Source organism: Desmodus rotundus, chromosome 3 (assembly GCF_022682495.2).
Source record: "Desmodus rotundus isolate HL8 chromosome 3, HLdesRot8A.1, whole genome shotgun sequence".
Taxonomy (NCBI): domain Eukaryota; kingdom Metazoa; phylum Chordata; class Mammalia; order Chiroptera; family Phyllostomidae; genus Desmodus; species Desmodus rotundus.
This window is the reverse complement of record NC_071389.1, coordinates 55343566-55355695: the sequence shown is the minus strand read 5'-3', so window position 1 is coordinate 55355695 and position 12130 is coordinate 55343566. Positions and strand designations below refer to the sequence as shown.

Below are 12130 nucleotides of genomic sequence, written 5' to 3'. Positions count from 1 at the left end.
TAAGGTCTCCTGTAGGTTTATTCTCTAATCTCTTTTTCCCAGTGAAGTCTTTTAAGTTGCTTATGAGAAATTTTTCTTACCACGAGTATTTCTGGCACCTACCCTCCCCAAAGTTGGGGAGGAAATATAATTTAAAATGAAATCTGAATATATTTATTTAGACACTTGGTATTAACCTTTCTTAAATGTTGTCTTGGATTTGGCTTAGAAAAAGCTTGAACAGCTACTCCTGAAATACCCTCCTGAAGAAGTAGAATCTCGGCGCTGGCAGAAGATAGCAGATGAACTGGGCAATAGGACAGCAAAACAGGTAATTGAAGAGATGGCCCCTTAGTGTTGGTATGTTTTTCATAGTTTTTTAATGAAGAATAATGCAGCTGACAGCAGCAGATCTGCAGCATCATTTTTAGCTACTGAATGCTATAGAATGTAGGGTTTTGAATTAGCATTGTATATTTTTGTGTTGATTTCAGAAACAACTTGAGATAATCCTGCTTTGGATCATTAATAAATACTAAAAAAATAAAAAATGTAATGGACTTAATGTCTGTTGAATGCTTAATGACACACTAGTTATGTACTTTTTACTTAGATTGTAGAAATAGATTTGTGACCTCAGTTAGTATTACCCAGTTGTCTTAAAAAAAAAGTAGCAGTTTTCTCCATTACATTCCCATCAATATTAATAGATGTGTTTTTTATGTTATAAGTATGTATATTCACAAGCTGAAAATAGGGGTTTAGCTTTGGAATCAAACATTTTTAGAGTATAAGTCTCTTTCGTGGCAGTTTAAAATTGCTTCTAGATTTATGATAAATTTTAAATTGTTAGCATTCATTTAGATACACAAAAATATTAATTTTAAAAAATTATTCAGTTATTATATACATGCTTATATGCTAATGGGAATGATCCAGTAGAAAGGAAATAAATAATGGTATAAGATAGAATGAATAAATGTAGAACATACAGCAATGAATCCCAATTTGATAGTCCTTCAGGATCTTCTATACTTGCTTTCAAGGGACTTAAATTTTAATGGAAAGCGTATACACTTAGATAAATAAATTTCAAAATGGTACAAAAACAAAAAAAAACTATTCAGGTATTGTCATGCCTTAGCATTATGTTAAAAGGCTTTTCATGTTTCCTTAGGTTGCCAGCCGAGTGCAGAAGTATTTCATAAAACTAACTAAAGCTGGCATTCCAGTCCCAGGCAGAACACCAAATTTATATATATACTCCAAAAAGGTAAGAAGAAAATAGATGAAAGTAAACCTAAGATCTTAGATTAAACTTATCAAAGTCAGAATTGCTATGTAAAATTATATACATTTATTAGAACACAGTTGTTTTATTTTTAAAATTTGACTTTTCTAAATGTTTTGTTACATTGAACATAAACACAGGATAGGGTTCCCTTATTGCTGCTAAGTTTAATTGTGTGAGCTTTAATGATGTTTGTTCATTATTTTCTTAGGAGTAGGTTAGTTGATATGAATGAGTGATACTCAGATTTTAGATCGAATGTACTCATATGTCCTAAAGGCCTTTGTGGTGATAAAGTTTTTAGGATGTTCAGCTCTTTAATAAACACGGTAAGTTTCTGTTTGTTAGATATGCTCTTTAAATTCAAGAATAGAAATGTTTAAGACCCTCACCATGATTCTAGGAGTGTAAGTAATACTACCACCTTCACTTTACTGATAATAATGTTAGTAGCTAGCTGTTACTCTCATTTCGAATGCTCTGGGCCAGGTGCTGTTGTACCACCTTTTTATAGGTGAGAAAACTAGGTCTTAAGATATGTTGAGTATCCCTGGCTGGTGTGGCTCAGTGGATTGAGTACTGGCCTGTGAACTAAAGGTTCGCTTGTTCAATTCCCAGTCTAGGACACATGCCTGGGTTGTAGACCAGGCCCCCAGTAGAGGGCGTACAAGAGGCAACCATACTGCCATGTTTATCTCCCTCCCTTTCCCTCTCTAAAAAAATAAGTAAATAAAATCTTAAAAAAAAAAAAAAGATATGTTGAGTAAATTGTCTACTCACATAGCTATTAAGTCCAGGAACCATTGATTCTGTCATTGTTTTTGCAGGCCATGTCCATTATTCTCTGCTTGTGAAAGAACTACAGTCCCTTTCCTATAGAACACACTGTATGAAATTGTAGCCAGGTGTTTTGTTTTGATGCTTCAATTATGAAAAATAAAGCAAATAATGGCCTAATTGTACTTCCTTAGTAAATAATCCTGGTGCTTGCCCTCGTCCACCACTGCCATCCTTCACAATAAAGAGTATATCTAATGCTGTTACCTTTATTGAAGCTATTTTACATAATTTTACATTAAGAATATTGTTTATGCAATTCCATGTTTTATAAGTTTTGTTTTTACCAAGTTTTGGAAGCTTGTTTTAATTTGTCAGTTGTTTTAAATAACCTGGATTTTGTTTTCCCCTAAATACTAACATTACCTATATTAGATATGTAAAGGCCATACTATAACTTGGAGTATTGGAACCTTAATAACCAACATTCAACTTAACAGCTCTAATTTTTGGTTAGTTTTTAAGTTAACCTTAGATGTATTGTATACCTTATATTATCACAGCTAAGACTAGATGGTAATAAAAGAAATAATAAAGAAACCTAAATATGTTTCCTCCATTGGATGCAAAGAATTTTAAGATAGCAGACATTTTTACTGTAGAGATAGAGCCCGAAGTGATTCCTTGCTTTGGTTAGACTTTGAATTTTGAAACATGAAATAATGGTTCTCCATATAGCCGAGGTTATTCTTTGTGGCTAACGGAAAGGCATTCTGCATAGTGGTTTAGAATGAGAGCTTTGGCATTACATGGACCTAGTTTGTGATGTTGGTTCTACCACTATTGAGCTATAACACCTTGCACAAGCAGCTTACCTAGCTCCCTGTGCCTCTATTTTTTTTTTTATCTTAAATGAGGTGATAATAACTGCTTTATAGGAATGATGTGAGGCTTAAATGAGATTGATAAAGAGTGAGCAGTAAATCAATGTTAAGTACTATTTTCAGACATTCACCATGTTGTGGAAACTTTTGATAGTTTTCTCTGTGGCTTAGGCTACTTTATTCCCTAATTTCTGTAAGAGGACCATAAGAGGAGCTCAGTTTAGAATTTGAATGGAAGTGATAAATGCTGGGGATACAAATATAAGCTGAATAATAAGCATGTGTTTCTGTCGTTGGGGTGCTCCCCCTACATTTGGTTTTGGAGGGGTTTTAAGGCTAATTGTGCCTTAAAAATCCAGATAACAGAACAGCCAGCTATATAATATGATGAAAAAGGTGAAATTCTTCTAATTGATAGGCTTGAAGAAAGTAACATTTATATTTTTATCTTTTTGATTCTTTTAATGATTACCCACTGTTTCAATTACAAATTTGTTTTTTCATTTAGTCTTCAACAAGCAGACGACAACACCCCCTTAATAAGCATCTCTTTAAACCTTCCACTTTTATGACTTCCCATGAACCACCAGTGTACATGGATGAAGATGATGACCGATCTTGTTTTCACAGCCATATGAACACTGCTGTCGAGGAGGCATCAGTAAGTTATCTGTTTATACTATTTGTGTATATTTACCTATTCATTGTATAGATTAGGATACACAATGAGAGCACTGGGATTTCCTAATTATTCCTATTCTTCAGAGAATGTTGGTTTCTTTTTTTTAATTAACAAGTCAACTTTTTTATTAAGTGAAATAGAATAGTATAATACACCCATCTGTACCCATCACTCAACTTCAACAATTCTATTTATGGCAGTCTTATTTTCATCTATACTTCCCACCTATCCCAGTTTTGTCAGTTCACATTTTCCCAGTTTTAAATTGCAGTAGATTTCCTCCTTCCCTCCTCCTTTTACCCATTCACAACTTTTTCATTTTTGTTGTTGTTGAAAAACTGAGTCATTGGTCTTGTAGGATTTGCCACCATGTGGATTTTATTATTTGCCTCTCCTTGGTGTCATTTAACCTCTTTCTCTGTTCCCTGAATCTTTGTAAATCAGCAGGTCTAGATAATGGATCAGACTAAGACTTCTTGTTTGTTAGGGTGGGCAGGGTGCTTCGTGTGTGCTTTCATCAGTCTGGTCAGCTCTCCTATTTTTTTTAATTTAAATAGCAGCCTTTGATTGTTGCCTAGATCTATAAATTCATTAGATGCTATGCAATAGTGATACTCTTTCATTTCTTCTTCACTTATTAGTTAGAATATAAAGTAAACCCTCTTCATCAACTTTGATTATCCTACATATAGAAAAAGGCAGTATAACCACTAGGGGAGGAAAGGGGAAGTAGAAAAATACACAATAAACTATTCATACTGGTTATTTGAGAGGAAGTAAGGTGAGGTTGGGAGGAGCTTTGTTTTTGTTTTTGTTTTTAAATGTGTATAAGGTACCTGTACTCCTTGCTTATTATAGTGAACATTTATTACTTTAGTGATTTGAAAAAAAAAAATACTTTGAAATCTAATCCCAGCCACCAACAAATTTGGAACACTGGACAAATTTATTTATTTATTTAAAAAAATAATTTTTTAAAAAAGATTTTATTTAGAGGGGAAGGGAGAGAGAAAGAGACAAAGAGGAACATCAATGTGTGGTTCCCTCTTTCGCGCCCCCCACTGGGGACCTGGCCTGCAACCCAGGCATGGGCCCTGACTGGGAACCGAACCAGCAAACTCTTGCTTCGCAGGCCAGCATTCAATCCACTGAACCACACCAGCCAGGGCAAAAAATTTTTTTTTAGAATTTTGTTTTTAATTCTCACCTGAGGACGTGCTTATTGATTTTAGAGAGAGGGGAAGGCAGGGAGAGAGAGAGGGAGAGAAACATTCATGTGAGAGAAACATCTATCCGTTGCCTCTTACACGTGCACCAACTGGGGACAGAATCTACAACCCAGGTGTGTCCCCTGACCAGGTATTAACCTGCAACCTTTTGGTTCTACTGAGTGGTGCTAAAACCAGCTGAGCCACACTGGCCAGGGCAACGCTGGGCAATTTTAGAACAGCTTGGACAACTGCCTGATTCTTCTTTTTATTTTCTTATTTTTTGTTTTTGTTTTTTAAATGTCACCTGAGGATATGCTTATTGGTTTTATTTTTTAAATTTATTTACTTATTTTTTAAGGTTTTATTTATTTATTTTTAGAGAAAGGGAGAGGGAGGAAAGGAAGGGGAGAGAGAGAAACACTGATACTTGCCTTTTCCATGCTCTGACCAGGGACTGAACCTGCAGCCTTTCAGTTTATGGGATGACTCTCCAACCAACTGAGCCACACCAGCCTGAGTTATTTTTTTCCTTTTCAAATAATGAGTTTAAAATAACAAGCTACACCTGGCTGGTGCAGCTCAGTGGATTGAGCTCAGGCCTGCGAACCAAAAGGTCACTGGTTCGATTCCCAGGCAGGGCACATGCCTGGGTTGCAGACCAGGTCCCCAGTAGCAGGTGCATGAGAGGCAACCACACATTGATGTTTCTCTCCCTCTCTTTCTCCTTCCTTTCCCTTCTCTCTAAAAATAAATAGGTAAATAATAGTAATAATAAAATGAGTTTATTCTCTAATATTCTCTGAAAAATGACTAATGAGTTTTTTAATTTTATATTCTTAAGAACTGTTAGACTTAAATATATTTAATGTGTTTCAGTACATTGAAAGTTGTAACCTATTCAGGTTGGATTTTGAATTCTTTTGACAAGACTCTAGTATACTAGTCTTTGATAGTTTCTTTACTGTCTGGTATGTCAAGGAAGTTATGGGTCATTTTGTGTATTTCCTTACTCTGGGAACATTAGTTGCTGTTCGGTTGATCATTGTTTCTAGGCCTATTTAGTGGCCTAAGCTGGTAAATAAGTTGTATATTTGTTCAAAGATAAAACACATCATAAGGTCATATTTTAATTTCAAATCCAACTTAAAAATTATGGAGATTTTAGTTTTCCCTTATTGATCTTACATATGTGTCTCCTTTGTTCCACTTTGAAGATCCCATTATCAGTTACATCAACATAATACTCACTGTCTTCATATAACACTGCTCACAAAAGTCTCAGAATATACTAACACTACCATCAGTGATATGTTTAGTGAAGAAAGATTTTTTTTTTTTTAGTTCTTTTTTGCTTCAGGATATATCCTACTACAGAAGTAAAGTCAAATTATACTTTTTAAATCCTCTTAGAATAATTCCTCACTGTTTGATCCACTGGATGCTAATTTGGTTAATTCATTTCATTTCACTTTTTATTTATAGCTATTTCTTTTTATTGCTGTTAATATTTTTTTATCCTAAAATTCATTTTATCAATAATTAAACATGATTCTGATTCCTTACTTAAAGGACATAAAGATTACCTTTTATCTTTCTTAAACTCTGGTTATATGTAATAATTGGAAAAGGAGATTTTAATGAAAAATCAGTAGATAAAAGTAAGTCTTTGTTCTGTTTCTAGATTAATCAAATACTGATTATATACTTTGGTATCAAACTAGTATAAAATGCTTGTTTTTAAAAAATTGATTTTAATTTGTGTTTTGAAAATAATATCTGCTATGTCTTAGGATGTTCCATTTTTCTGTAATTTTATACTTTGTGACTATTAGAATTATTTATTTCAGAAATATTTATTTACACTTAATATATAGCAGGCTCTGCTAGAGTTCAACTAAATACCTGCAATAGTAAACAAAATATATCTTTGCTCTCATAAATCTTAGTTTTGTGAGAGGAGATAAATGTATACTTATATTAATAAATTACAGATTTTAAAAAGTGCTTCAAAAAATGTGCTAGCATAATTATTTAAGAGGTACTTAATTTAGATTGGGAGTTTAAATGGAGACCTGAGGAAGTGACAGTCAAGCTGGCGATTGGAAGATCAGTAAAATTTAGCCAGGTGAGGAGTGGTGGCAGGATATTTAAAAGAAGTACACTTTGAGAGCATTGGCAAAATATAGCAGATTTAACTTTTGTTTGGTTGACTTTATTTTTAAATGAACACCAGTTCAAATTATGCTGATTACTTTAAAATAGTTGTTCAAATGTATACAGTAGTCCCCTCTTATCCTCAGGGAATACATTCTAAGACATCCCTTTCCCCCACAGTGGGTGCATGAAACCACGGATAGTTCTAAACCCTATAAATACTGTGTTTTTTCTTGTAATATTAGGCAATTTCATAGGTAGATTTATTCTTACTGCAGATCTTAGCAACCTTAGTGTAAGATTTTTTTTTTCTCATTAAGTTGAGAATTTTCACCTTTTTACTTCAAGGAAGCACTTTACAACTTCTCCTTGGCATGTCCAAATTGCCGGCATCACTACTCTTGCGCTTTGGGGCCATTACTAAGTGAAATAGGGGCTCTTTAACCAAAAGCACTGCATACTGTTAAGAGTCTGATACTTGACACAGTTACTGAGTGACTAGCAGACAGGTAGCATATATATGGTTTAGATACACTGGACAAAGGAATAATTTATGTCCCAGGCAGGATGGATTGGGGTGGTGTGAAATTTCATCATGATACTCAAAATGGCTCATAACTGAAAACTTAACCAATTGTTGATTTCTGGAATTTTCCACTTAATATTTTCAGACTGCAGTTGACCGTGGGCAACTGAAACCATGGAAAATAAAAATGTGGATAAGGGGCACCTACTGTATTCATGAACTCTGTAATGGTAAAATTTGCAGATTTTAATTTCTCTTTCCAGAAAAAAATAAAAAGAGCTAAGAGAGACAATGTGATTACATGTATATACTTCCTTAGTTTTAAATTATGCATTTTAGCCCCATTGGACTAAACATATAAATATATAAATATAAATATATTTCCCCTCTGTGTAAATTTAAAATAATTAGAACTAGGAGATCTGTTTATGGGTGAGTAATTTTTTGGAATTTTTATTTTGTGGTAAATACATATAACATAAAAGTTACCATTTTATCAATTTTAAGTGTACAGTTCAGTAGTGTTAAGTATATTCATATTACCATGAGAGCTTCAGAACTCTTTACAGTTTGCAAAACTGAAACTCTTCATCCATTTAACATTCCCTCCTTCCAACCCCTGACAACTACCAATGTACTTTATGTCTCCGTGAATTTGATTATTCTACATATTTTATATAAGTGGAATCATACAGTTTTTGTCCTTCTATGACTGGCTTATATCACTTAGCATAATGTCCTCAAGATTCATTTATCTTGTAACGTATCATAACTTCCTTCCTTTTTAAGGCTGAATAACATTGCATTATATATGTATACCACACTTTGTTTATCCATTCATCTGTCAGTGCATACTTAGATAGCTTCAACCATTGGGCTGTTGTGAATACCGCTATGAACAGGTATATAAATATCTATCTATTCAAGTCTCTGCTTTCACTTCTTTTGATTATATGCAGAAGAGAACTGTTGGATCACATGGTGATTCAGTTTAATTTTTGAGGGACCACCATACAGTTTTCCATAGTGGCTGCAATATTTTCACCACCAATGCTCAGGCGTTTCAATTTCTCTAACATCCTTGCCAGTACTTACTATTTTCTGTTTGTTTTTGTCTTTTGATAGTAGCCACCCTAATGGGTGTGAGGTAATTTAACTTCTCTTAATCTTAGTATTGTTGACCAAATTCAATAATATCCTTAGACTTAAAAATGCAAATTAAAAAAAAATGTAGCAGAGGTTTTACTTTGTATTTGCTTAAAGTATCTGAATTCAATATTATAAAATCTCTTACTGCATTATTTATGTAGGTCACATATCTATTAGTGGTACGTATTTACTAGATTACTTATGTTGTCTAAGTGGTGACATAGGAAGGCAGTAGCTATTATTTAATATCTTCAGTTGACAAGAATTTGAAATGAATGAAAGATAGTGAGACCTTATGGTAGATGAAGTGTGAGATTGTAGAGAATCTTTTACCTAGCTAAGGACTTTGGATGTGATGCTGTAGACAGTCAGGAAGCTTTTGGGAAATTTTAAGTAATGGTGGGGGCAGAGGAGGGAATGGATGCTGTAGACAACCAAGTTGAGAGAGGTATTAGAAACTGTTAAATAGTGACAGAATTTGTTGGATTACATAGAAGACAGTGAAAATTTAAGGATATTTCTCTTACTTAGGCTTCAGGCTGCTGAATTTGTAAGGAGTTAGAGTCAGACAAATCAGGTTCATATCATCAGACTCTACAGCTAATTAACTATTTGACCTTGGGCAAATGTTAGAACTCCTATAAAAGCTGGTTTCCTTGATGTAAAATAAACACCATAGTTTAATAATACCTAACATGGAGAACAAGAGGGACGAGAGGGGCAAGCGTTGTCTGGTCCAGGACTGCAAATTGATGAAATGTGGGGTGAGTGGTGTGTGTGCTTTTTAGGAGTGTTGTGGGGATTAGTGACCATGGGATCAGTCATGAGGTAGCAAAGGAAAGAAAAAAGGTCTTGGTGACAGAGCACAAATAAATTGGGAGAACAGGAGGCAGTAGCTCGTCTTCCAACTTCAACTTCATATATTTATATGGTTTTTATTCCTCATCTTTGTGACTTATTTCATCCCCTTGAGTAAGAGAGGAATGTAATGCCTTGATCATTGGGAGTACAGAACAGAAAGCAAGCAGAGATTGGTTTGCTTGTTGTTAATAAAAAGTCTTATTTACCTGAGGAAGCATCAGGGTACTCTCAAGTAGCCAGGGTACTCTCAAGTAGCCACAAATGTGTCTGGGTGGAGTGAGTCTGCACCTAGTGTATGACAGAGGTGGGAATCATGCCATGTTCCCCTGATCCTTGCATTGTGAGGTAGCATACTATGATCCAGTATTACTCTTGCATTAAGAAGCTCTCCAAAAGCATGAGTCTGAAATATTGTTAATAGCAACACTAATTTTCTGTGCTTCTAATTTTCTAAAAGATGAGGTGCCTTAAAAGTAAAAAATCTTGATAGAAAATATTCTACATCATTATTCTTATATTTAGTTCATTTTAATTACCAAACTGACATTTTGTTTTATTGTTTCTTATTTCAATAGGATGAAGAAAGTATTCCTATCATGTATAGGAATTTACCTGAATATAAGGAACTATTACAGTTTAAAAAGTTAAAGAAGCAGAAACTTCAGCAAATGCAAGCTGAAAGTGGATTTGTACAACATGTGGGCTTCAAGGTAAATACTACTTACTATAATTTTATTTAATTTTTGAAAGGATGATAGATATTTAAGATAGTTTTGGAGCTTTAAATGGCACAACTTAAAAGCATACAAGTAAATGTAAATTTAGCTCTTGTCCTGTTTGTTTATATAAAGTAATGTGCTGTAGTTACTAAAAGGCAGACACACAGGTGTCTATACTTGGAGGTAAAATGTGAGATGAGAAGTTTTTGTCTAGTTATTTCTCTTTTTTAAGATATAATTGGCAAGTAAAAAATGTATATATTTACGGTATAAAAAAAAAATCACCTCGCATAGTTACCACTTTTTTGTGTGGTGAGAACACTTAAGATACACTCTGTTAGCAAATTTCCAGTGCTGTATACTTGAAAATTATCATTAACTGTCATCACATGCTGTACATTAGGTCTCCAGAACTTACTATCTTATCATTGAAAGTTTGTGCCCTTTGACCAACACCTCCCCGCTTTTCTTACCCTTGATCCCCAGCCCTGTTCTACTCTCTTCTCGGAATTTGACTTTTTTAGATTCCACCTATCAGAGAGATCATGTAGCATTTGTCTTTCACTGTCTGGCTTATTTTAATTTGCATAATGCCCTCTAGGTTCATCCATGTTGTCACAAATGGCAGGATTCCCTTCTGTTTTATGGCTGAATGCCCTTATGCCCGTGTGTGTGGCATCTTCTTTATCCATGTACCCATGGAGCTGTTTCTCTTTCGTTGCTGTTGTTCATGGATCAGAAATTTCTTTCCCCTTTCAAATTCAATGATCTTTGGTACTTTTTTCAGAGACTAGTAGGAATACATTTATTCATTCCACTAAATTTTGAAATACTCATTATATTTGAGGCCCTTTGTTTAGTTCTAGAAGTTCAGCAGTAAACAAGACAGACTCAGTTTCTGCCCTTACTTAGTCTGTTTTCATCTTAAGGAATTTAGAGAAGTAAGTAAAATAGTTGAGTACAACTAGAGTGCATATTGGAGAGTAGTGAGGAGTTATTGAGGTGCCTTGGGAATTTTGCTAAGGAGTTTAAACTGTCCTAAAGCAGCAGTCTCCAACTTTTTGGCAGCAGGGACCGATTTTGTGGAAGATAATTTTTCAAAAAGACAGGGAGTAGGGAGGGATGGTTTTGGGATGATTCAAGTGCATTACATTCAAAATCACCTCCTGCTCTGAAGCCTGGTTCCTAACAGGCCTGGACCTGTACTGGCCCCCAGAGGTTGGGGACCCCTGTCCTAAAGGATTGAGGAACCACTGAAGGATTTTCAGCATACAGTAGTATGAAATTTGCATCTCAGAAAGGTCATTCTTAAACTATCAGTATTGATAACCTAAGGAAGGCAGTTGGTTTAGAGTGGATAACTCTTTAATTTCTGACTACTGTGTTGTTAATTGTTTTTTAAAGTATTTTATTTATCTATTTTTAGAGGGAGGGGAAAGGAGGGGAGGAAAGGGAGAGAAACATAAGTGTGTAAGAGATACATTGATCAGTTTGCCTCTCGCAGCACACCCCAAACTGGGGGTGTGGCCCACAACCCAGGCGTGTGCCCTGAGCAGGGGTGGAACTGGCGACCTTTTAGTTCACAGGCCAGCACTCAAACCACTGAGCCACACCAGCCAGGGCTATATGTTAAATTTTTTAACAGTAATGTAGTCATGTATGTTAATTTATGTAATTGAAAAAACTTAAGTGAAGGAGAAAAAGATTATTATATCTTTAGTGTGGAGAATGGACAGGAAGAAAAGAAGGCTAGAGGCAGGGAGACTGGGTTAGAGTTATTTTTGATAATATAGACAAAAAGTGGGAGTTTCTTGAATTTGCCTGTTGGGTAGGGAAATAAATTTACAGATTTGAGACCACTTTAGGCATTAGAATTGACTGTACTTGATGAGATTGG

The 12130-nt window shown here is 34.7% G+C and overlaps 1 protein-coding gene across 7 annotated transcripts in view; it reads left to right on the top strand.

Annotated features, from left to right (window-relative positions):
• The window catches only part of ZZZ3 (zinc finger ZZ-type containing 3), a 97073-nt gene that overhangs the window by 82107 nt on the left and 2836 nt on the right, over positions 1 to 12130 (top strand). For all 7 annotated transcript variants that reach the window (XM_045199581.2, XM_045199580.2, XM_045199582.3 and 4 more), the window contains 4 exons: positions 209 to 310; positions 1157 to 1252; positions 3440 to 3592; positions 10090 to 10224. In XM_045199581.2, coding sequence (XP_045055516.1) covers positions 209 to 310; positions 1157 to 1252; positions 3440 to 3592; positions 10090 to 10224 — 486 coding nt within the window. The remainder of the gene's footprint in view (positions 1 to 208; positions 311 to 1156; positions 1253 to 3439; positions 3593 to 10089; positions 10225 to 12130) is intronic.